The 26935-nt window shown below is 44.1% G+C and overlaps 1 protein-coding gene across 4 annotated transcripts in view; it reads right to left on the reverse strand.

The window, feature by feature from the left end:
• Positions 1-26935, reverse strand: part of SH3PXD2A (SH3 and PX domains 2A) — a 266897-nt gene that overhangs the window by 64364 nt on the left and 175598 nt on the right. For 2 of the 4 annotated variants that reach the window (XM_065843086.2, XM_065843083.2), the window contains exons 7-8: positions 20435-20482; positions 11183-11314 (exon numbers count right to left, since the gene is read on the reverse strand). In XM_065843086.2, the coding sequence (XP_065699158.1) occupies positions 11183-11314; positions 20435-20482 (180 nt within the window). Of the gene's footprint in view, positions 1-11182; positions 11315-15211; positions 15230-20434; positions 20483-26935 lie in introns of those variants that run through there. The other 2 variants (XM_071812119.1, XM_065843084.2) reach the window with 2 other exon arrangements.

Raw genomic sequence — 26935 nt, forward strand, 5'->3', positions numbered from 1 at the left:
TACACTCGTCAGACAGTGCAGACGTGTGCCTGCCAGCATTAGTCTAGCTAGTCAAGCTGTTGCTAATCATGAAAGAGCAACAACTTATTTTCTCTTTTATCCAAGTATCAAACCAGTCTGGGATTCTTAAGCAACCATATGGCCGCTGTATTAATATAGGAGCACAGTGAAGGTAGGCCTGCAGCGCGAGTGCACCCAGCACCGCCCTTCCCCTCCAGCTGCTGGGAGATGTACTTGCATTAAAGCCCATCCCGCCGGCACACTCACCAGAAAGGGTGTGTGCACAGGGAGAGAGAAGAAAAGATCAGCAGGAGGCAGTTATGCAAACAGAATTAAAACAACTTTTCAAAGCAAAGGACTAGGGCTCTCCAGCACGCGTTCGCACTGCCGGGAGAAATAGGAGATAGGGACTCAAGTGAGGTCAGGGAAATACTTGGCATTGTCACCAAGTTGAAGCCTAATTACGTTGCCAATATAACTGCAGTCCAGTTTCATTTGAAACAAAGTGATGTCCCATCGCACGTGAAGCTTTCAGATGAAATCACACAGTATCAAGATACAAAAAAACTGAACTGGCCAATAAAAATAGTAAAGAGAAGCCAGCCAGTAAAACAGAGATCCAAGACAGCACATCTCATCCCCTGCATCTTCCAGAACTGCTTCAGTTAATCCAGCCATAAGCCAACATCTTTCTGCCACAAAAATAATTAAAGTCTCCATCAAGAATTCTGGAAAGTCTGATGTTCCCGTCCAAAAAACAGATGGGAAGACCCAACATAAACTCCTCTGTCAAGCCACACCCTAAATCTGATTGTATACTGAAGCTCCTAAGCAAAGAAATTACTCCTATAGGTTTTGCTTAATCTGAAGATGGATAAGAAACTGGTTTGTGGGGAAACTGAACTCTTTTTAACTCCTTACTTCGGGTTTTCATGTTATGATGCTGGTTGTAACTGTAACACATCTGCTAATGATTACAGCTTCCATTTTACTGCCAAAGTATTATTAGAACTGCTTATTTGCTGTGTAGCTCAGGAAAACGAAAGGAAAAAAAAAAACACAACACACAAAAAAAACCCCAACCCAACCCTCTTCCATTCTTTATTAATCTTGTCCTCATCTGACACAACAAAAATGTACCAGTCTTTTGCTTACTTTGAAAAATAGGCCTGAAACTCATCACAAGAGCCAAACCCTTTGTGTATAATCACTTTCTTGATTAACTAAAACAAAGGGCAGAAGGTATCAGTCACTATGCATTACATTTAGTATTTTGGGGGCTTATTTAAGGCCATTTCAGTGACTTGCTTTTCTGAAAGAAATTTTTTTATAACCAAAACCTATGAAAAGTGTGTGTTGTTTTTTTTTTTTTTTTTTTTAAAGGCAGCCACATCCCAAGGAATGAAGCCCACAAGGTACCTACAGGACTTATTGGAAGGCCTCAGTAACATCCTTACATCATCTTGGCCTCAGGTAGTTTCTTGCAGCAGTGCTGAGCTGGTGACCTATTTGGCTGATATAGGAAACCAAATCATTAGAAAGTTTATGTACTCTAATATGAAAAGCAGATTTTCCTTGGAAATATTTTCTTGGTGCAGGTTTCAGGGTCCCAAAACTGGCAGTGACTGCATAAACAGAGGAGGTAATGAGTAAAGGCTCCAACCAGGGATGCTGTGTAAATTTTTTTCCTTTTCAGCCTGCCATCCTGGGCTCCAAACGGGGTATGCAGTGGAAACAGAGAATTTAACTATCTGCTTGAGTATGAAGTCTCAGCACAGCAGGATTAGATGAAAAGTGAAAGAGAAGGGAATTTGCAAGCAGCTGGAAATTTCAGAATTGAAGTTTTCAGAGGCCTGGTAGAAAGTCTGCTATTCTAGAATACCTGGCTGTGTTGTACGGCAAACTTAGAGGTAGAATTGCATGTGTCTCAGCTTCTCCATACTTACTGATGTGTTTTGTTCCTCTGAGGCCAAATTGCATTTATAGACAAGTAAGTCTTCAAGTCTGTGGTTTCAGTGGTCACATCCCACCCTCTCTCCAGCAGCCAGACTAACAGGGCAGTCTCAGAAGTCCTGGCACAGATTTCATGCCCAGAGCTACCAAACACAAGGTCCAGACAGGCTTGTTCCCTCTCCTGCTCTTAGAGGGGACCTCAATGGTCTTAGCCCCTTGGATACAGGGACCTCAAAACAGTTGGAGATAAGAAACAATCTTCGCAAGGGCTGACTTTTTTCCCCCTTTGAACTACACTTCTTGTGGTTTAGAGACAGCAAAAGTCTCCATGCATGCTGACCTGTCAACCTTCTGGGATCTCTTCCAATCCTGCCTGTGTGAAGGTTTTGCCCCAGCAAACAGGCTTGCACTGCTGGGTCTTGCAAGGTGGGTAAATTCCCCTCTCTGGGCTCTCATTCCCATTTCTTGAGAGATTAGAGAACTGTAGAACCAAACAGGTACTATTTTGTTCCACATCAGGCCAGGTGGAGGGAAGTTTAAAAGGGAACTTGTTTACTTCAGTGGGATGTTCAGAAGATGGCAAGTGGGAAAAACCCAGCCCCGCAGATGCTTATTTAATATACCTAGAGACACCCTATTCACAGCAACAACCCTTCCCCCAGCTTAGAGAAATCTGCAGGTGGGGGACAGCTGTCCCTCAGACACATGACATCAGCTAAAGAAAAGGCAAATGAACGCAAAAGTCAAAGTGGTTGGACTTCAGCGCTCTCCATAAAAAAATAATTAAAAAAAAAAAAGCCCCAAACACATAACTGAAGTAGCCCTGTCAGAACACCATTTGCCCAAGATTAAGACAAACAATTAGAATGGGAGTAAAAAAACGAATATAAACCACATACTACAGCCCAAAGCATTTGAGAAAATATGCTCTAGAGGGATGATTTCAAACTGGGACTCCACTTTTATTGTGACTGTATCTGGAAAGAAGTTCCTTTAAAACAATTTAAAAGCAAACACTACATAGAGGGGATCAGATAGGTACAATTAAAGAGGGGAATGCTTTAGAGGGATATGACCCCATGACATCTCTGTGAGCCTATTATTTGTTAATCATTCTTCTCCCTCTATAGAAGACTGAAATGAGGCAGCATTGCTTGGAAAACAGTAATTAATTTCTTCACTGAATACTTCCCTGATTAATCTGAAGAAACAGCACTACTAAACTTTAGCAAGGCTTTACAAATGCACTGAAGGTCACTTCAGTATGAAATTTATCTGCTTCCAACTCAAGTGGCACCCATATAATACAACCTGTCAATCAACTCCTCCATCCCAACAAGCAAAACCTCCCTTCTAGCAGAGCTCCAGAGCAGCCTGGAGATGTCCCATGAAAGCTCCAGCAGAATTCAGCATTGCAAAGGGCATAGTGATACCTGACAGCCATATTTCAAGTGTTGACAATACACTTGTCACCAAGAAGTTAGAGCAAGTACGCACTGCAGGTCAAAGCTGGGCAAGGTAACACCAAGCAAGGATGTCTATGGAATGCAGAAGGGCTTCTCACAACAGATGAAAATGTCACAGTACCAATAAAGGGACATTCTCTCCTTGTCACAGGGCTGGGATGTATATTCCAAGCAGTTGAGCAAGAGCCCACTCAATCCTTTGCACAGTCATAAAGCCACAGGTATTTGAGAGGCAACAATGGAGAACCACCTCATTTTCCACACTGACAGAGGACAACTACAAACACTAGAGTTTTAACAACCCTGCTTTGGTACCAGCATAGAGAATTACCTTCCAAGCTCTTAAACACAGAAACACAGATCACTTGCCATGTGAGTTACTAAGTGGAGACGAAGAAAGACATTTAGACACCACAAGACAGGAGCATGAATATTACAACACATTCATTATTCAAGCATTTTCTTTTATGCAGCAACCTCCCAACCTCAGCTGAGATGCTGGTCTAGTGATGCTCAAACAGCAGGCAGGTCTAGAAACATCAGTCCCACATAGCTTATCGTTCGAGCCCGTGTACAGGGCAGCCTTGAACTGCAGCTCAGAGGTAACTGCTTCAGAAACATTGTGGCAGGCTTCCTTTTTGTGCACAGTGAATCTAAGTTAAATGCTTGAAACCCAAATGAGGGCTTCAGCCATACCAACATCCTTTGCCTGCACAAAATTGGTCAGGAAAAGAAAGCAGCTGCCACCTCCTTACCCTCACAGAGGTACACATCTAAAAATCCAACCAGATTAGAAAAAAAGAGAGGTTAAAAAACAGCTCATGAAACAGAATTCACCAGGGAGGTCAGGGTAGACTGTCAAGGGCTGCTTCCAGCTTAGTGCAGCTGCTAAAGTCATTAGACAGTGTCACCCCACCCTTGGGCTCCCAGGGGCAAGAGCAGAGGAAGGAGGGCTCCTCCTCATCTCCTGCTGACACAGCTGTTGCTGGTGGCAAAGTAAATCCTCTCCAACCATTCAACATTTTGCAAACAGGCCACTGGAAAAGGGAGCGCCTGTTTGCAGTATTTACAGGGTTGGTCAGGCATTGTGTTCCCAGAAAGGAGCTGATCTCCAGTGAGAACTTGGCTAGAGCAAGCCGTTACATCCAGTTTCACTGCTCTGCTCTAAGGTTGGCCCAGGCTTCCCCTGGAGCAAGCACGGAGCATGGATTAGTCTGAATGTTCCTGTCCATCCTGTCACTATTCTTGACTCCATTTCTATTGACTACTTTGAAACAAGGCACCCAGGCTCTCTCCACAGACACCAGCTTCCAGACAGCTAAACTTTAAGTAAATTCCACCCTTTGCAACCAGATGTATCAACAGGATGCTTTGCTTATACCGCAGCAAAACAAAGCAAGAGAACAACCAACCTTGATCACCACATCCAAAAAGCCTGAAAACAGAGCCAAAGCTGCTGCTGCAAAGAGACAAGCAAGTGCCATGGACCATCCTTATCCTCACCCCACAGATGGCTCTGAAACTCCATTTGCACGGAGAAGCTCTCCTCCAGCCCATGACCTGTGAGTGTCTGAAGGAGAAAAGCATCTCTGCCAGCATTATCCCTGTTTGGAAGGAAAACTTCTACAAACATTGTTTTATAGGACATTAAATGATTTTCCAGTAACTCCTAGCCAAAAATTCCTAATCACCCACCCTGCCTCCTCAGATGGCCTGTGTTTGTCTGTCTACACTGGGTAGAGAATTGTGGCAGGACAGGAACTGATTCATAAATGGATCAAGTATCCGCTACTGCAGGGCTGGTGATGAGCCCAGCAAGGCAGGACACAGGGCAAGACAGCACCACATGCAGAATAGGGCACTGGAGTCTACTGCCATGGCTTCAGTACAGCCCTTTCCACCTTCTTCCCATTCCCCCCACAAGAAGGGTTTTAGAGTGATCCTTTCTTGAACTCAGCTCTGCTGATTAGAGAGTTACAAACACCAACGCATAGAGGAGTAGTTACACAAGCTATCCCAGGTATTTAGTGGTGGTCACTTACCTAAACCTGTCCTCTGGGATGAAGCCACTGGTGCTAGAAGAAAGGTCTTCAGCCTACTTCAGTGTTTGTTTCTTCTCCTCAAATTCCAGGTAGAGCTCAAGGACTGATGAAGAGAAGGGGCTACTCTATGAAGGACTGTTTACTTTTTATATCACAAGCACAGTCTCTTACGAGGTTTAAAATTCATATACACAGCCATGCTGGGAAGAAATGGAAACACAGAGAACTGAAGTAGCTTTCTCAGAGCAACCAGGGCAGGGTTGGATGTATAAACAGAAATCAAGTCCCGCGTCATATCTGATGGGCCACGTTCTTTTGAAATGCTTTGTAAGGAAAAAGAGAGCTTTCCAGGGAAAGCCAGCATGCACGACTGCACCCGAAATAAAGCTTAATGTCGATAATTAGCCGTACTGTGTCTGGCAACACATCCAAACAGCAGATGCAAAGCTACTGACATTTCATAAGCAAACACGGTAACTGCATTTAGAATTCGGTGTGGTGCTACATCCACATTTGCAGCCTAGGAAACTGCCTGTATGTCACTTATCTCTTAGAATAAACAGAAGCGTACTGGGTTTTGGCCAGCTTTTGCAAGATAATACTAATGCTCAGAAACATTTGCTAGCAGTGGACACAGTGCCAAACTCCCTCATGTACAAAGCATCATGAAGACAACATCCTAGAGAAAAGGGCAAAGCAGCAGAAAGTGGATGTAAGAAGTGAGCAGTTGTCTTTACAGAATTTAAAACACAAAACTACACCACACTACAGAAAAAGGGATCAAAAAAGCCAATGCTACTTGCAAAAGAAAGCATGGCAGAGGGGATATAAGATTGATCTATGAGACACAAAAAAAGATTTTTCTCTGTTTCTACCTGTACCACTTTAAGGGTGTCGCTTCAGCCAAGATGTGGTAGTTCATCATGAAAGTTCAATTTGGTACCAAGTAAAACCACTTAACACTGGAAAGCAACACCTTCAAATAAAGGGTGCTGCATTTCCCATGAAGAGACAGAAGCCAAGCTCCAAAAGCCCTCAGCCTAAGAAGAGGGGGTTTGCAGTAGAGAAGCCAGTGCATTTCCAGGAGCCAGAACTCTAAGGGAGCTGTGGGCTCTCTGTGTTCTTTTCCTAGATCACAATTGCAGCCAGTGAGCAGCACAAGTGAAACCAAATAGTGATGCAGAGCACATTGCCAGGCACAGGTCTTCCAATGCTGCGTGGATGACCAGCAAGTACCAAGACCCCTAAAGCCAGTACACCCAGACAAGCAGAGACCTTCCTTGTGGCAACACTTCAGTGCTGCGTCCCATGCCCCAGCTACAGAGGGGAGAAGAGCAGCCTCCCTTCCCAGAGATCCCTTTGGGTCCCAATAAAGTTATGCTAGCCATAACAGCTTTGTTTTATGTATTGCGTGTAATATAATATTGGAAATTATGTAATTGTAAAGGAAATAGCTACAATCCTCCTCAGCCCAGCCGAAAACACCATCCCACAATGGCTTCACCGCAGACACAGCTCCTGAAGGCTGAGGGAAGAGCCCCTGTCCCGCCTGCGAGCAGAGCGGCAGCGGAGGCAGAGGTGCTCGGGAGTAAGCTTATACTTCGCTGTCTGTCAGGTTTTCCATTGCAAACACTGCTGCCGCAGTTTATAGCTTGACTGTTTCAAGCCACATCCATGCAAAACTTGGCAGAGACGGAGCTGCTCTGGCCCAGTCCCTCCCCTTCTACCTTAAAGAAATTTGTGTTGGATTCCTCCTTTAAAGTCACAACATTTCATTTCTGCAGCAGAAATACATTTTTAAGTCATTCCACAAGGCTATTTTGGTTAAGATTTAAAAGCAGCCTACGTACTTGACAGAGAAGACTTGAGTCAACTATTCACACTGTTATTCTGAAACAGCTCAGAGATGTTTAGATAGGGCTGGACAGTGCAGGTTGGTTACGCGGTGCATTTAAACAAATCAGTCACTTCCAACAAGGAACACAACCCTACAGCCTGTTCCCAGACACCATCTGGAGACACTGTAAACCTCCATTTTTCTCCTGATGTATTTGTGACTGTTGCTACACGCAGATTTTCCTCCTCAGCTGAGGAGGAAAATATAAAGTAGATATCTATCAGATACATGAGGTACGTTGTAGGTCTTCTGCTCACATAACCAGGATTCAGAGGGTCTGAAGGACAATTTTTGCTGAACCAATATAGGTATTTGCTGCAAAAACCAGGTGTCAAAGTCTGAGAGCTGGTACATTACTAAATGATTTGTTCTGAAACACAGAAATCCTACAGATTTCTTTCAGTCTAGCATGATTTGCCTCTGTGGCAATTGCAGCAACAGTCAGGTTACAGTGACCCATGGGCTTCATAACTACGATCAAGGGTGTCAGAAATCATTCGCTACATATGCTACATTGACCTTGCTTTTAAGTCGTAATACTGAACAGAATTTTCAACTCAAAGTGATGTCCAAGTCATAAATTTCATTGGCACAATAATGAAGACAACCTTATCCAACACTTTTAGTGAACGAGAACACTAAGTACAAGACAAGGTCCTACCAAATGGGTTTGCACATATTTGACTATGAGATGCTTTAAATCCCATCTCTGATATGGGAAAAGTAACACTGAATAATGCTGTACAGTAAATGCAACACATTTACATAAGATGAAGTTAACGTAGTTTGATGCTAACCAGATAAGACTTCAATAAATCAAATGCCAGATTCCATCCTGCCCCTCCCCGCCCCAAACTGGCCTTTGAAAGCAGAGCTTGCTTTCTTCCAGGGGGGTGCACAATCTGGAAGCAAACTTCAGAGGAGATGGTAACTCTAGCTCAGGCCCTGGAAGCGTTCAGAAGGAAACATCCAGCAGGACATGAAACAGACACCATCCTTTGGAAACATCTTTTGAGCTTCTTTGTGTAAAAAAAGTATAGGGCCATCTGGCCAGTAAAGTCAAGGTGTTTCTTCCCTACAAAGTCATTCAACAGAGCAGAGTTAAGGTTTCTCCCACTCCAGGGAAACAAAAGAACCATTTAAGTGTCCCTAGGCATCAACATGCAGCCCTATTCAGACAAGGCTTTTGAAATCAAGCAGTCATCCATACTATCCAGTATATACATCCACACACACCTAGCTTCCCCATAGTGCAGTTAAAAAACCCAAATCCAGACATATGATATGCTATATGCATGCATATATATAAGGAAATTTGAGATACTGGCCCAGCAGCACATCCAGTGGGCACTGCCCAGTCTGATGGGACTTCTTAGCCACATAGCTAACAAGCTATCTAGCCAGATTTTCTTCCCTTCATTGAAGAAATTGTTCCTGCTGCAGGTGACATCTGTAACACCTCACATCACCTTCACCTGCCTGGATCAGAAGAACTACCCTGATTTATAAAATCACAGCTGAAGTTTCACAACACTATATATAACCAACATAACCATACAATCAGATGAATTACCACACATGTGCATAGTCCAATAATTTTCTTAAAAAGTGTATCCCCATGTTCTTAGAAGTCATAGCCACATCTTCTAGGCATGTTTTCCTACACTATACAGATACCCAATTCAAACAATAACTTACAAGTTTAAAAAGCTGACATCCAAGAAAATTTTTCTAGTTTCATTACATGCCATTTATAGGTTCAGCTTTAGCTGAAGAGACAAGAAGCCAGAGTATTAAAATAATTCCTGTGGTATCCCTAACCCAGGAGAAAGTGAGAATGTATGTTTGTAGTCCTGTTCTTGGAACAACTAGAACATGATTTCCCTGCCAACAGAGTTTAGACAAGTATCCAAAGCAAATGATGCTCTCTTCATCATCAATCTGTGACTTTTTAAAAAATATATAACTATATCAGTATTACATATATATAGAGAGAGAGAAATAAAAAGGACAAGATCATAGCAAGGAGTTTAGGGCTTCAGATTTCCTTCCTTGTTTACAGGGACATTAAGAAATCTAGCTGCTAAGCATCAGAATATGCTCTTAAGGGTTGTAAACCATGTTCAAGGATGTTTCCTTAGACGAGTCATAGTTCTGGACCCACTAATTAAATTCAAACCCTGACACTGTCCATTTATATCTCCACATACCATGTGGTTCAATACAATATGATGTGAACTGTGCAAGGCAGAGAGGCCACATTAAAAGAAAACACAAAGGAACTGTAATTTGGAATTCAGACACTTCTTGCATTATTTAACAGCCTAATTCCCTTGGCTTCATAAGCCATTATCCAAGACAGGGATATCATGGATATGAATATAAGTTGCCACAATAACCAGGCTATTGACACTATTGACCCACTATTGACAACGAGGAGCCCTCAGGCTTGGAAAGGAAGATGCTTGTCCACTAGCCCAGGCTCACTTTGAGAAGACATTTCTTCCCCTTCAATTGTAACGATTGTTTTAAAGTCGGTCAGATGAGCATTTTGGCCTCCGGTAGCTTTGCAAGTGATACAGTCAGTACTCAAGAGACAGGCATTTCTATTTGGACTAGCCAGTGCATTTCCACACACTACCCATTTGGACACCACACCAAATCACTGGGCAACTGACTGCACTGCGTTCAGCCAAAGCAGCATTAGGCTTTCATACAGCAGAGAAATAACCACTCCATTAAAAGAAAGACAAAAAAAATATAATGCATGGTCATTAATGTGGATAACCTGACTCAGACCTCTGGAAGATGGACTTGAGTCCCAGATCAGGGTGTCCTGGTTCCCTGAGCTCTGGCACGTCCAGCACGCTCCAGAGCCACGAGCTCTGCGTGTGGAGCCACCAGTACATCAGCCTTCCCTTGAGCAGCTCCAAATGCCAGCAGCTCCTCTGGATGAAGACACACAAGTCACGAGTGGGCTGGAAACCAGTCCTGGACAACAGCTTTGGATTAAAACACATGGAACGCTGAAAGGGAGGATGTGAGCTGCTGAAGACAGGCAGTTACTCAAACCAGCTGCTAACCCGCTCCAATCTCTCACATGTACACACTCTCGTGTATTTGTTCAGACCAACTCAAAGCTACCAGACATCCAAGAGTTAAAGTATAAAAAAAGATAGCTATACAAACACTTGCCAAAAATCTAATTTTCCAAGTGGAAGCTGGTTATTCCAGGGATGGCAGAAAAAGAGATTTCATCTTGCTTTTACATGACAGGCTCTGCCTCCCTGCCTCCAAATACTCCAATTAACACTTCTGCAAGAAGTTTTGAAACTGTGCATGGCCACGTATTTATCTACGCACATTCTCTCCCTTCCCCACTGAGCTCTGGGCCACGAGCTAAGCTGTCAAGCCAAGTTTCATCCCAAGCAATTTTTAAACACTCATCCTATAAATCCTCCAAAAAGGCAGTTAGTAATGGAAATCCTGACAGAGACTTGAAGGGACAGCAGAGCAACTGTATCAGTCTACTACACATCAGCTTCATTAGCTGCAGATCCTTTTCTCCTTCACCTTCATTTTCCATTAGTGTACTTTGGCTAATTAATGCACAAAACCCATGAAACATTCTTACAGTAGAAGGCAACATTTGGCCCTCAGCCCAAATCAACATTAAGAAACTTCAACATCCTCAGCCAGACATAGTAACTGTACCAGATGGAATGAACGTACAGCTACAAGTAGCGATGAGGAAACTGAAAGAAGAGGAACACATGCAAAAATCATACCATTGGAAGAGGGAAAAAGCAGCAAACATGTCTTACCGCTTTCGTTTTTCTCTATGACATCCACGACCTCTCCAGCCTGGAGGCTGATCTCAGAGTTCTCCTGCTTCTCATAGTTGGACACCACCACATATTGCTCCAGGATCATGGGTTCAGAGCTAGCATCAGCACCTGGGGAAGGGAAAAAGCAAGCTGTAAGCCAGCTTCCAGCCATGGCTCCTCGAGAGCGACCTCCGTCCATCCGATTCACGACAGGCCAACTTGTTGCCAGAGCCAAACGAATCAGCAAACAACCTTGGCTGGCAGCATATCCCCAAATGGCTGGCCATATAGAAACAGCCTCCTCTGGCCCACAACCCAGCAGCACAGAGGGACATTGGAGAAAAGAAGAAGAAAAAAGGGGAGGAAAAAAAAAAATACAAAAAGGAGCTAAAAACAGTGATTTAGTTGCAAAGTTTCATGACGGATTCTGAAAATAAACCTCTTCCCAACATGGTTTCCACAATCCTTGCTCCCATTCAGAGAGAAAAATCCTGGGCAGAAGCAGCATAAATCCACAGCTGAGCCATCCCCCCAGTAAACCCAAAGAAAAAACAGCTCTCCCCTTGGCAGCTCAGCTCCTTCTCCACTCTAAAGGCTCGAGCTGAGAGTGAAGAGGGGGCTGTAGATGCCAATCATATTCGTCTGCACTGCAGCCCTTAAATAGAAACACATGAGAAGGATTGAAAGAGAGGGAGGTGGGGTGGAGGGAGAGAGGGGAGGGCGGGGAAGAGTGTTTACTTGAAACAGAAGAAAAAAAGTTATAGCTCCAGATCCTTGCTCAAACAGGGCCGCCCCCCGCCAGCTCCACAGTTCCGCATTCCCCACGGCAGAGCAGCCCGAGCGGGACAGGGCACAGAGTGCTTCGGCTTCCCCCTCTCCATTGGCCCTCGGTGCCTTTTCGGATCCCTTGGAGCCAACCTCTCAAGCTTTTTGGTTTCTCTTTGCACCAAGGGCTTTTGGCTGTCAGTGCCATTCATGAATGACTGTAGGCTCTTGCATAAACAGGGGTGAAAAAAGGGCAAAAAAAATAACCATTCTCCTCCCTTCCCCCACACTCTTGGAGTAGTTTCTTGTGGTTTTTTGATTTCTGACTTTTTCACCCCCAAACTGAAATCGTGTACTGTGGGGTGGAGCCATGAGGCAGGCATGCTGCGGTGCCAGATGTGGAGAGGGAACCTCCTCATGCTGCCGCTCACTGTACGAGACACATATCGGTTCTCTGGGACAACATAAACAGTGCAGCTGGGGCTGCTGCACCCCGAAACCCAGGCACAGACTGACTGTGCTCTGCCTGGAAACCACCTTGAGGCATGGATATCTTTAAGACATGAGAGCTTCTCATTTTGCCCTCACTTATACACTCTTTAAAGTGTCAAACCAGAGCAAAAAGCACCTACAATTTCTATCTGAGAGCCACCAGACACATACCTTAATGCAAAATTATTTTACAGGTTTCCTGAATTACAGTTATGTGTGTTAGGGCAGAGCAGTTTGGGCTGCAGCATTATTATACACTTTACATAGTAAGATGCAGTTCCTGTCTCTCTAGATTAAGACACAGATGGAAAGGAGAGATGGCAGCAGATGTATGACTTGCTGCAAGTCCCATTTCATGGGATGGGGGCAGAGCCAGGAGCAGGCTCCAGGTCTCCTGAATCTCTGATGACAAATTGGCTACAAGAGACAGGAAGGAAGCAGCACGGTCTGAAACCGTCCACCGGACAAGTCAGGGGACTGACAGCCAAGCACAGGATGCTCAGTGCTGTATATCCAAACGCAGTATGTTCATGTGCAGTTGGGATGAAGATGCAAAGTGATTCTACAGACAAATAATTAGCATCCCTGCCAAGAGAGAGGTAAAGAGTACATCGGCCATTAAAACAGCATCCTGTGAAATGAAAATCCTAAGGCAAAAAGTAATTAATTCAACCATTTCCTGAAAGGAAACACTATCACAATGCCTCCCTTTGGAGCACACTTAAGAAATCCAGAAAATTAGAAGACTTCCTTGCTCCCTAAGCATGCCTCTGACTCTCCTCAGGTTACGCAGGTTAATTTTCTTTAAAAAAGAGTCAGCTCCTCTAGAAGTTTGTGTTTAAGAGATTTAGCTTTTCTGTGGATAGTTGAACCACAGCCAGTAGCAGGAATAGGGGGAGAAGACTGTGAACTGACAACACTGAAACTTAAAGATTTTCACTGTAGCTGTTCATTCCAAATAAGCATCATGTTTCTGTTCATGATTAATCAACCTGACTTGTGTGTTCTGGTTTAAATCAGTGCTAAGTGGGTTATCCTGAGTGTGACGAGATGCTTTTAACCATTTCACAGTCTCTTCTCCAGTCCAGAACAGGGCAGCATCACAATCTTCCTTCAACCTATTTATGCAAGTAACACCTACAACTCTGTCTTCATTTAAGCCTTAAGATAAATACCAGTTCTCTAACCAGAAACAAAAGCCATCATGGCCATATGTTTATGCATGTGTATTAATGGAGAAATCAGTGTGTGGAAAGGCAAAATAAGGGACTGAACAGCGGTAAAGGGAGCAAGGGACATGCAGGCACCTAGCTGCCAAACAGACACCTCAATCATCATCTTTCCTCCAATCTTTTAGACAGTTTTCCTGGGAACAGGGTAAGGGAAAAATCAAAACACAGCATCGGCTCGGTGGTGGGAACAGTGCTCATGAGATGCACATGTCCCTGCTGGGATCAAATTTTGAGGAGCAGGCTGGGGCACAGGCTGGCAGACATCCTGCCACCAGCCACCAAGCCGGGGACTGTGTGCCAGGGGAGCGCCCTTGCCAGCAAACCCAGAGAAGCAGCACTTCAAATCCACCTCTCCAGCTCCAGCTCCAAATAATGTGGGCTTACAATAGTCCAGCAAGATAGGTTCTATCTGCACACACATATTTGAAACCAGCAGGACTTGATGATGCCATTTAGTCTGTCCTGCCTTGGATAAGGTATTCACTGCAGGAATATTTCTTTGTCAGTACAGTGGCTGGTGCAACACACACAATTAAGAGACTGTTCTAACAGAAGCTTGTATAAGTGTTACAGGGTTCCCATTAAGACAAAAAAAAAAAGGGGGGGGGGGGGGGATAAATTCCTTTGTCTAGGAAGTAAGCAAGGTCAAATAAACTTGTTCATTTGCAGCTACAGCAGATCATACCTAAAAGATGAAGGTGGGATCCCTGTGGCTCCTGGAGTGATGCTAATCCAGGATTAAGAACTGCACTTTGGGAAAGACTTCAGTAATGGTAAAGGAGGAAAGAAATAAGGAAGGAGAGGGGAGAAAAGAACAGAAAAACAGATCCTGCCAATAATCAGAAGCCTTAAACATCTTGTGGGTAGCCTGGTTTAGGTTGTTACTGTGTTCCCTTCAGGCATAGTCAGTAGGGAAAACAACAACACAAAATAAACACCAAAGCCACAAAGGAAAACAAACAAGCAAACAAGCTTTAGCCCTTTTCTGCCTTCCATTCCCCACAAGCACCTTTAGATGAATTACTCCTCAGCGACACTCAGGATGCCCACAACGTTGCCGGCATGTTACATCAGACTGCAGGTTTTCCCCCCAAAAGGGGATTCAAAAGAACATCAGGCAACACTGCAGAGAACACAGCACCAATTGCACCCACCACCATGGGCGCTTCCGCATCCCTGCCAATTAGTTCATGTTTAATTTGTAACACAGGACACCGCATCACATTGAAGCATAACAGCCCGCTCAGCGTGAAGCACACCAGAGGAGAGGGATGCGGGGTGGCGCGAGTTCCTCAGCAAGCACACATGCACACTGCAATGTCCCCTGACATTACAGCCCCCCTTTTAAAAAAGCCTCTTCAGCCCAGGCAGGACAAACTGAGAGCAGAAGATCAGATAAGGCTGATGTAAGCAGGTAAAGTTCCTCCCCACTCTTCCCCAAAAAAGCAGAATTAGTGTTTCGGTTTAGCTTCAACTTCAAGCCCTCCCCAGAGCAGAGCACACGATAGATTGCTGGTTGAAATAAGAGTTTGCTTGCCTCTCTGTTTATTTTTGCCTCGAGTCCGTTTCCTGGTTAAAGTCTTGAGGATACCCCTCCTCCTCTCCATAGGGCTCCACTTTACAATCCTCCCGCTCCTCACCTCAGCGATTCCCTTCCTGAGGCTGGGCAGAAATGTCATCGGAGCTTGTCCATGCCCCTCATAGCTGGCACTATTAAGTGACACAGTTACACCCTGTCCCCCTCATCAGGCAGCAAGGAGGGAGCATCATTCCTCCTGCTTTACTCAGAGACCAGCAACTACTGTGAAAGGCTCCTAAATAAGAGCACAGAGCAACGTCTTCCTCCTCCTCCTCCAGTGTTGCAACAGCTAAGACCTATGATGGTTTTGCAACAGCCAAAAAATTAAAACCACCAACTGGACTCCAAAAATAAAGTCATCTGGATAGGGAAATCTGAGACTCCTGATCTTTGCCAGAGTATTCTGTTGTTATCAGGCTATAAACATGTCTGCTCTTTTAATCCATACAGCACACAGGCTTTTATATTGCCCTTTTATGATTATCAATCAAGTGTTTACAAATTCAGACTAAATGAATTAGTATTGAGCTGGTCAGTGGAAGTTTTGCAGAAGAAGCCAAAACCACAGAAACGGTCAGTGAACACCATAAGGATGATTCACAGCTGAGCAACCAACTGGCAGGTTGTCCAGCTCTTCCGATCTGGGCACAACTGCTGAGGACACGTGCAGGGTCTGCACACAAGGTGTTTGGCCAAAAGCACCCCCAAGTGTCACGGCCTTCCATATGATACAGTCAGAGCTTTGCACTCGTCTGTGTACAGGGAGGAGTAACTGTAGTAGCTTACATCTTGAGCTGTGGTTTCTTGTTAAAGCCAATTCTTCAAGGGTAAGCCTTTATGTAACTCTGGAAAACTCCTTTTGGGGAAGGAGAAAAAAAAAAAAGAAAAAAGGAAAAAAAACCTATAATAGCAGCAAGCCTACATAAAGTCCTCAAATCAGTCTGTCCTTCACAACAGTCATGTGCTCAGCTCTAAACGCAGGGATTTTCTTCCCCTAAAATCTCTGCCTCTTATTTCTTATCATAAGTACCATGTCACTATGATAAATAAACATGTTAAACTGCATGTTTTCTTAGAGCCTTCCACTAGTGTGCTATCCCCAAGTATTTTAAGATGGAGAGCTTAGGTCTGCCTAAAAACTGGGTTAAGTGTTTATTGCACACAAGATAAAGAACAGACTTTTCCAGGCAAAGCACATGAGATTACACAAGAGCTTGCGATCTCACAGGGGTCTCCTAAACGCAGTTCCTAAAATAACCAGAGTAAGGTCCTAGAGCAAGCAGTGGGATGAGACTGATGAAGCCTCCTACAAATCTCCTTGGGGACAACATGGATTCAGATCAAAACCATGTTTCTAAGTCTAGGATCTCTCTTCTGTTCAGTGGTGGGTTTTTTTGTTTGGGGTTTTTGTTTGTTTGTTCTTTGTTTACTGTTCTTAACATGCCCTGAACAAATAATCAGGACTTTGACTCATCTCCTTGATACTCCTGAACACCAGCTTGTCACTCTTCAGCTCCCTTTCCACTTACCAAAATTCAGGCTATAATTGCACACTGATTAGTCCCAGAGGTCAAAGGCCACTCACAGCTTGTGACAATAGGAAAGGGAATCCACCTCCATCCCTTCCATCAGTCAAGAATTCCCCCCCAGTCCTAGCAGTGTTTCCCTTCCGAGATTAACAGCTCTTGGTGTAGCAATCCTGAGACACAGAACTTTAGGGACAGAGACAGAAGTTCAGCACCACCCAAAACAACTAAAGGAATTCAGTACAAATTCAGTTTCCAGGTGTTAGCAATAAAACAGCACTGGCGAAAATCCTTTTGCCTCATTATAGATGAAAATACATATTTGGATAAGTCTATCAAATGGGTTACTAATACACTATCATTTCTGTGGTTCTTTCCTGAGCTGAGCCAGGTAGCTTTTTTGCTAAGGACAAAGCAATTCTGCTGCATTTTCAGAAAGTTTTGGAAGCAGGCGGCACCCTGCTATCAGGCAGAGACACAACTGAAAACAGAGAGGGAAGGGTTTGACCACTTAAATAATTAAATAATTCCGAAGACTCAAAGCCAGACAAGTTTGTCTAAAACCTTGTCCAAATCCCAAAGAATGCCTGAGAATAAGACAAGGTTGAGCACCATCCACACAGTGATGGCCAGGACAGCATGCAAACCCTCTCACCCCAGGTTAGCAGCCATGATCAACATACAAGAAGTTTCTCCATAAGTTAGCATCCATACATGCACCTCCTTCAGCTCCACAGCACTCATGTCCTCTGCAAGCCTTTCAGTACATGGGGAAATAGTTTCCTTACAAGCAGCCAGAACACTAGTCTTTCTTCTTACTTCCTGGCTATAGATGCAGAATTCTGGTATAGATGGTAACTCCACGACCTGTACTAAGTCCCTCCTGGGCCCCATGGGTTGCTGGTACAAACCACTACAGGGAACCCAAGTTTGCATTGCTGCCAAGAAGGGAATATGACCATCCATCATGGCAGCAGAAAATTAACCCGATTTCTACATTTATTCCCCAGCATAAAGGGCACATAGTATTTTCTAGTATTTCTGAGAACCAGGATCTGGATAAGCCTTCAAGAGTCAAGTGGCAGCTTTAAGGTAGATTGTGGCTTCCAGCACTGGAGTACATGTCTGATGCACAGCTAAAACCAGCAGCAAAACACATCCCCCATGGGGAGCACAACAGGAACAAGCCTGGCCCATGGTAAATGGCAGGCACTCTCTCAAGCAAGCGCTCCAGTTCAGTTCTTCCTTCTACACAGTCTTCAGCAGCATTTCCAACAAAATCCTGACAAATGGAGAAGTTCAGGGCTGACCTTTGCCAAATGGAGCTTGTTAGTCTCAGGATTTTTATTTTTTATTTTTGATCTGCAAGGTTTTAAGACAGAGCCAAGAAAAATTAGAAGCAGGAGGGTGAAAGGAAAAGTAATAAAAAAAAGAAAAAGTTGAGTCCTCTTTCCACTCCTTCTTGGAAAGTTGGCTCTCTGAACAGCAATTCCAACCAACTAGGTTACAGGTAGCAACAGTTAAGAAAATTTAAGTATTTTGCACACAAATCTGCTAAACTGCTTGGAGACGTTCACACAGCTGCTAGATGGGGTCTTCCACCAGGCTGAAGTCACCCGTATACTCTGGCATTTGCCCTGGTCCTGCTCCTCAGCGCAACGCAATCACGTTACTCCACATGGCATAAAGCAGCCTAGCCAAGGAATTTAACAGCAGCTGGGGTGCCCCACCACAGCACCTTTCAGGATCTGGCTGTATGACACCCATCTTTCTCCAAAGTAGGAAATTGCAATCCTTGGTTAGAGTTTCCACTTTGTGAAGCAGGTTCATGGCCTCAGCTGGATCTTCTGTTCTAGTCTCCAGCCCCCAGCCTAGGGCACAGGTAGGTACTACATGGGTGAAGATCACATTCTAATTCAAGTCCACTCTCTCAGCCTGCCATGTTATGCTAAAGCCCATAGCAGGTCTGGAATGAAGGAGTAGCTGTGCTGGAAACTAGGGATTAGTTTGGATGAGAAATAAAGTAAAAGGCCACATGAACTTGAACAGCATGTGGAGCTAAGAACCTGTCAGATGCTCCAGAAAACTTGTGAGCAGGATTGCATGTCAACATCCACCTTCTCTGGCACTATGCAATCCAATTAATCACTTACATCTGCCCTATCATCATGCACAGATTTTTGAAGCCAACAGGCATTTAGCTAAAAGTAGTTAACAGAAGGAAAGAAATTTGTAACCATTAAAGACTTCACTTCCTTGCCCTTCAAGAAGGATGAAAGCCTTGGCATTCAATTTGTCATTTTACATACAGCAACATGAAACAGTCCCAACAGATGTAGAGAGTCAGTGAAACCCAACCTCCACTTCAGCCAGGTAATGCGAGGCCTTCTTGCCATTCCTTCCAAGTGACACTGCATCTCTTGTCTCCTCCTCGGCACGTTTCTCTGCTGCTCAGTCTTGTTCTGTCTGAACTACCTGATGACCTACCAACCACCAAGCTCCTGTGACTGATTACTTCAGATATTTCTGCACTTTTATATCCAGCTACCACCATGAAGTTAGACCTCCTCTGCTAGGATTAGGCAGAACCCTCCCAGGAATACATTCAACTTTTGTCAAGGATAGCATTTCTAAAACCACAAGCACTCATCCAATGAGGATGGTAGGATTTTGTTCACATACTTTGAACAAGGCACAAACTTGAATATTTATCAAATCAGGTATGGAAAGCAGTAGGGATGTGTTTCCATCTTTCATTGCCTTAAGACCTATCTGTGGACTTGACCTGGGTGACCAGGCCAACATCCTGTACAGACACTGTGTCTAAGGCTCAGGACAATTTTCACAAAGTCTGAAGAAAGAAAAGACCTCTTCTCTTGTATTCCATGTCAAATAACAAATGTTTGAAGAAATGCACTGATTACTCAAGAGAAGTCCTGATTCCTTATACTATAAAGCTTAGTTTTTGCCTTGGATTGGATTGCTTCTCCCCAGACCCTGACGCCTCACCTAGAAGTTGTTTCCCTGCTCCCTTATTCTTGACTCCTGGTGATAAGGAGTCTGAACCTCCCATGAAAATATTGCAAAGCTCCCATGAAAATTTTGCATCTTTCTGAGTCCCATGTTTTCCATATAAACCCCTTCCTACTGTTAAGCAGAAAAACATGCACAAAAAAACCCCTAAAACAAACATGGAAAAACAAGAGCATTTCAGAAGAACAAGGAACAGAGCCATGTTCTTTTCCCTCATCTCAACCCACAAGATTTCTCACTTTTGCTCCTCTTGTGCTCTCCTTTGTCCCACATGGGACAGTGAGAGAGCAGCTGTGCAGGTACTTAGCTATGCCCAGGGTCAATCCACTGCAAGAGGGGAAGCTGTTCTGAATTATGGCTTTGATTTGGGCAAGGAAGATACAACACAGCAAACTACTATATACTGCGAGAAGCAACATCAAGGTGAGGCAGCAGTCAGAAAAGCAAAGCTCTTCGTTATCAAAAATCATGAATCACGAACAAACAATACACAAGTAGATGACAGGTCCTGGATATCCACTGACAGAGATTCACATTCAAGACAACTCCAAAACCACACACAGTTAGAACTACACGCTTCTCTCTTGAATGGCATGCAGAACACCAAGACACAAGAATTTACCTGGAGTGACACTCTTTTTTGGAGTCTCAGACAAACTGGACATCCAAACTTGAAATCCAAGAAGGTAGCAGCCATGAAAGAGAAAGTAATTAGAAGAACAAGAAAACAGTCATATCAGAAAGCTTGAAAGTTAGTCAAGACAGTTTTGAAAGAAAGTTTTTCTTAAGAGTGGTGTTGGCATGATGGGGACTCAGTGAATGGTCAAGTCATAAATACTATCCAGTTAATTTTTGTGTTTTAGGAGACCTGCAGAACTTATGAAACTGATCAGTAGTGATCCAATTTTGAGATCTTGGAATAAGATATGGTCTGAGCTTATTCCCAATAGAACAGGGAATGCATACCAAGAGACAGTTTGACTCATTAAGCCTCAGACCTGCAAAAGTATTTAGCTCTGCAGCTGTTAATGATCCCCAAAAGACCAACACACAACTTGCAGAGATTGAGCTTAGCAAACACATGCAAGTTTCTACAAGCATTTTGTTACCCTGGGATAGCATTAAAGAAAATAGCAATAGACAAATAATGCTCCACCAAAAAAAGAGCACAAAGCTCCAATAACAGTGCATTCAAAGGACAAGCAGAAACACCAATTTTTAGTCAATGATTATGAGGCAGAAACCTGGTTAAGGACAAAGCCAGTAGAGTTGCTACCAACAAAGTCAAAAGATTTCTCTCCCCCCTCATGAAATGAGGTGTAAATACTTAGCTTTGGATTCTGGGAGTAATTTTCAAATGTTAAGTGTTTTGTTTCTGTTTGTTTGTTTTTTAATACACTGGAAGCGTGTTTTAAAAGTCATCAGGTTTGCCTGCATTTCAAAATAAGAACCAGCAAACATTCCCCTTCTGTGGGATGAGGGAGAAGAAGGGCAGCTGTTATTCTCACATTGCCTTTGAGACGAGACAAGAAGTGTTTGTATGCCAGGCTAAGAATTTCCTAAATTCTAACAAACAGTTCCAAAATGCAAGTTTAAAAACTCATCTGCAACGTGGAACCTAGTTCTGGACCCACCAGTTTAACAGCAGAGAAGAGGTACCCTTTGGTCACCTGAAGAGAGGGACAAGCTATACCAGTGGCTTTGTCTATTTGACTTATTGTTGTCTTTTGACCAGCAGAATATCATCAAGGCAGCCAAAAGTCAATAATAGATTCCTAGTATGTATGTAACTGAGAAATTGCTAGCATGATACAAAGCATAAGAAACAGCTTTCAAACCTTCCACCTGGAAACCAGAGGTCCAACAAATACATCGCTGTGTTTCCTCAGCACTAAAGGAACAATGAGGCTTTGGAATCCTTTCTTTAGATCAGTCACACAATTTTCATTGTGTCAGAGCAAAACTGGAATTCAGATTGGTGTTTTGTTTACTTTTCAGTAAGTTCTCAATAGTGGCAGTCTGGAGAAAAACCTGAAGTGTTCCAATCATCTAACTCGCAAATGCATGCACTGCACAGTCACAAAACAGTACAAAACACACTGGGGTAAATTACAATAATTCACTTTGGGTTGCCATTTAAGAAAAGAAGAAAAGGGCTCTGCATTGGTAGAGTACAACAGGAAATCATCTGGCAGAGTAACTTGTGCTCCAGCTTATGGGGGGAAGTATACAGAATGTTTCTATTATAGACTCGGGACATGCACGGGAAAGGGTGTGAAGGAGCTGTTGTCAGCAACTTGTCTATTAGCTTTTGAATAGACTTCCACTGCCTTCAGGAACAGGATTATGAACTTCAGTCAACTGTCAGATCTTTTTCCAGACAGAAGAACCTGAATATGGCTGTGATAAATAAAGCAGAAGATGTATTGCATGAGCAACCAGAAAGATTCCAAACAGTTTGCTCCAATCCAAGCTGGCAGCAAAAGGTTGAAACAGCCAACAATTAAAGATAGAAGGAATAAGCTGTGCTTAACAGAAGCGTAGGGAAACCCTGAACCTCTTTACCCAAGAAGAGAGGGAGTTCACACCTAGATCTGCAGTACTTGTATCTACAAACACCCCACGTGAGATCTCAAGGAACCAAACTCACCCTAAAACCAATTCTGTTAGCTACTATCAATTTCTTAAAATTTCCTTTTACGCAAAGTATTTTTCATCCTTAGCAAAACCATTGGTCTAAGCCAGAACAAAAGGGAGATCTAAGTATTAACTGGTAAACAATCCCACAGGTCCCCAACGTAGGCTCCCCAGCCCAAGAGGCTGCCTAAGAGCAGCAGCACCTCCCAGCTGCCCCAGCCTGACAGCAGCTTGATGTGGATGGGGTTGCATTTGCAGCAGAAGACAGCTAGCATATTTCAGCTGCTCCTGCACATCTGCTTAGCATTAAACTTGCTTCTTGGGGATTTTTTTTTTTTATTCCAAGACATTTAAGCTCTAATTGCTACCAGCTTCTAAGAGTTCCCCCTACAAATAATAAAAATATCAGACATTAGTGATGGATTCCACTTCACAGAGAGCTCAAACGAAGAGCCGCAGAGGGAGCCAGGGTACAGGGAGGAGGTCAGAGGCCCCAGAAGCACACTGTGCCTGAGACAACAAAACACAAGCTTTGAACAGTCCTGGGTTTCCCCTTTAGGACAGAGTTTTACTGGAATTCTGCATGGGGCTTGGAGCTGGTTTCCAAAGGGATTGGTAACGGTAAACGAACAAACCCTCGCTTCCTGCCTCTCCTCTCCCCCATCATTGCACAGCCGAGCGCCGGCTGGTCTCAGATGACTTGGAGGTGGGGGGAAAAATCTCAGTATTTGGAAGGGAAATTAAAGTTGCCTGTTCAAAGCAAGTCACTCCTAAGGCAACAGCGTCCCGATTCTGCTCCTAACACCAACTCCCACTGCCCTTGCTGCTGGCTTCAGCTGGAGCCAGAACAAACCCCTCCAATTAGAATTATTTTTAAAAGCTCAAAAAAACCACAGGTCCATAAATTACAGCTGAACCACAGGGCTGAGGTGGTCGTGCAAAGCACAGAGGAGCTGCCCGTCAGAGCTGCGCTGCATAGAAATAGCAGCAGAGCAGGCATGTTGCTGGAAGTGGCTGCTGAACCCAATCTCATCTGGGTGGCCACCTCTGAGGTGGACAACCCCCAGATAGGTCAGCTGGGCTTCTGAGGTGGGGAAGGAAAGGAAGGAGTTGGCAAGGCACAGCCTTTAAAGATATGAATAAGCTGGTTGCTGCAGCCTATGGAACAGATGATTTTAGATATCAGAGGCTTTTCTGCTGCCTGTGACACAGGTTCAGTTGCTGCTCTTCCCACCACTGGCCAGAGAACAGGCACCAGACTGCTGGGGACCAACACTTTACACTTGTGATACAGCCCCACTTACCTCATTTTAGCAGCAAATTACTTGTCTTGTGTGCAGTTAGAGCAGAGCAAGCTTCAAGGAAAACCTACAGAAGGCAGAGTAAGTCTAGAGTTGCACGCATGAGCTCAATGCTACCAAAATCCAGGAGATGCCACATTCATGGTTAGAATCATAGAATCATTTTGGCTGCAAAAAGTCCTTAAGATCATCGTTCACATCAGCACTGCACATCCAGCTGGGTCCCAGTCCAGCAGGAGCAGAAGAACTGCTCCTCCACAGGCATTGGAGCAGTAGCTAGTGATGCAGGTTTCTTTTTGTCAGTGACATTCCTTAAAATGTTCGGCTCAATATTGAGTCTAGCATCCGTTATTTAATACTACGGTAAAGGCCAGCAGGAACATCTCCTTGAAGATTCACATGTTGCATATCACTGGCACTATCAGGGACCTTTATTATAAACTTTTTTTTTAAACTAGTGTCTATATAACTCTCTAACCTGTTAAGCTACATATTTCCCAACAATTTTCATGCAGTAATTCTGGGGAACTGGATCATATTTGTCATGAGTCCCAGCATGGTTGTAGCTCTGGCCATGTAGCCCTTGCTGCAAACGTTTTCTGCATGTAGTTGAAGTTAGCATGGGCCAAAGACAAGTCCCAACAAGTGATCTAGATGTGGCTACCTTGCTTTGCTACAGGTATGATCTGTTCTATGGAAGTTGCCTTCCATAGGAGATAACAGTCCTAGGTCTATTTAATTAATAAAACTCTCTTGTCTTCATGAAGCCCTACCCTAAACATCACCTGGGAATACCAAAATCTCCCTGCAGCTCTTAAGATGCGCCTTAAAATACTGAGAAAAGGATTATAAGAACAATTAGCCACACTGAAGAAATGCTAACATCTGAAAGAGACTGCCCCTTTCTAACCATGCTCAATTCGGTAGGCCATTAGTCCTTTCCATGAGGAGGTACTACTGTCTAAGTTATTCAAGGATCACAGGGATGAGTGCAGCTGAGCATTTTGCAGATTCATTTTGCAGACATACATCCTTCCTGTCTTAACTGGAAGAGTAAAAAGAGACTAAGCAGTACAATCTCAGACTAAACTCAAACTATACTGGCTTCCTGGGAAGTCAACGATCAGTGTTCCACTCCACTTCAGAGAACTTCACTGGTGGTCTAGTAACTGGCAGTGATTCCTCAGACTGGAGTGGGGGAAAATAAGTGCTTTTTCTACTCATCACAGTTTAAATAAAAGGCATTAAGAATAGGGGTGTTCTCATCCCAACAGGTATCTGATAAGTCAGCAAGAAGTGGACTGACCAGGCTGTTCCTTAGAAATGACCTTTTCTTAAAGGTGGCCTAGAGCCTTTTTCAGTGTAATGTTCATGACATAGGGCAGAATTGCAAGCAGAAGTTAAGCCTTTATTTCAATCTAGATTTTGGATGTGAAGCCTGCCAATGAGTTGGTGTAACTGAGGCACCATGTAGCTGTCCTGGACACAAAGGCGGGACACCTTTCTGCCCAGAGCAGGTAAGGAACCCCATGGGCCAGGCTCAGTCTATTTAATCCCTCCTCTGGGTCCTGCAGAGCTGTTTGTTGGTATTGTACTTTCACTTCTCCCCTCCTTGCTTTGTTTCTGCCCTCTTCAGACAAGCTGAGGAACAAACTCCTCCACCTGACAAGGTAAGGCGGGCCATCTATACAAACAAAAGCAGGAAGTTCAATGAGGACTCCCAAAATTGTAGGGCTTGTTTTTGATCCCATCTGCAGACAGAGCACCATGCTCAGTGTTCTGCCATACCCTTGTGAGCCATCTCCAAACCCTTCATCCCCCAAACCCATTGATCATCCTTTGTCAATCTGTCTCCAGGTTTCTCTCCTCCAGCCCCTTTCTCTTCAGCTGAGGGCTGACACTGGTTAAACTGGAAAGCAACGAGGTACAATAGCACTAGACTATGGGAGAGAGACAGAGGGACTTGGTGTTGCTAACCTCATCTAGGAATGGGAGCTGTTACTTTTAACAGAGAATTACTCTGATACAGAGTGTACATGTAGGTCTACAATGTGGCTGAAAAGTAGCTTGGAAAGAAGAATGCAGACGAGCCTTTATCTGAATTAGAACCATTTTCACACAATTCACTCATTCAATTAGGCAGAGAACAACAGACAGACAGAGAAATGGGAGGATGGCACAGAAAGGCTGCAAGTGTTTTGATCCATTTCAAACACCACAGCTCAAGGCAGCCTGTTGAACTGCACCATTGATGTTTCTCCCTCCAGGCTCCAAAGGGACCTAAACAAAAATAACATTTGTGCCCAGTGCCTGACCCAGGGTGGGCCTGGTCAGCCATTTCACTTCCTAGGTACCACAATGACAGATTTATTTGTTATTGTGATTGCTGGGCAAGTAGCAGCCACCCCCGTTCCCCACCAGAGCAGCTTAAACAAACTTTCCTTGCTCTTATGTCTGTGGGTGCTGAAGTATCATGTTTAAAGCAAGTGTTTTTAAGATATGCTTGAAAGAACACAGAGTTCTACTTATTTTTTTTTTTTTTTTTCCTCTACTGGGACACAGCATTTTAAAGTAAACCTCTCTGCAGAGATATATCCTCTTCTATATACTGGAAGCAGAACATCACCTCCACTCCCCATGCCATGTGTTCAAGAGGCAGTATCTTAAAGTGCTACATCTCAAAAACGCAGCTGAAGTGTACGAGTAAGAGAACTGGTAGCAGGCATTAAATAAGGCCTTTAATTTTAGTCCTATTCACTGAGTTCAGTCCCATCATGACCAACCTGTGCAGGGATTGTACTCAGGAAGAGGTGCTGCATGTGTGCAGGGGGTGGGTGCAGATGTGCTGAGCCACCGTGATGAGCCCAGCGAGCAGCTTCCTCTCCCCAGCAGAAGCTGCGGCTCTGGGAGCTGCTGGGGCTCCTCGCCTCCCCGGCACCAGGCTGCAGACCAATCTCAGACCACTTCCACTTGCCACGTAAGCAGAGCTGCCTGGCGTACACCAGACCCACACACACTGCTTGGAAAATGTTCACATCTGGCTTTCACGTGACTCGAGCGTGCCTCAGAAATTCATCATCTGGATAACTCACTCCTGCAGGGGAGAAAGCCACAACCAGAGAGCCCTTTCCTGAGTTGAAACAGAGCAGTGCAACAAGAGGATTGTGGTCTCGACAAACTGCACA

Source organism: Patagioenas fasciata, chromosome 8 (genome assembly GCF_037038585.1).
Source record: "Patagioenas fasciata isolate bPatFas1 chromosome 8, bPatFas1.hap1, whole genome shotgun sequence".
Taxonomy (NCBI): Eukaryota; Metazoa; Chordata; class Aves; order Columbiformes; family Columbidae; genus Patagioenas; species Patagioenas fasciata.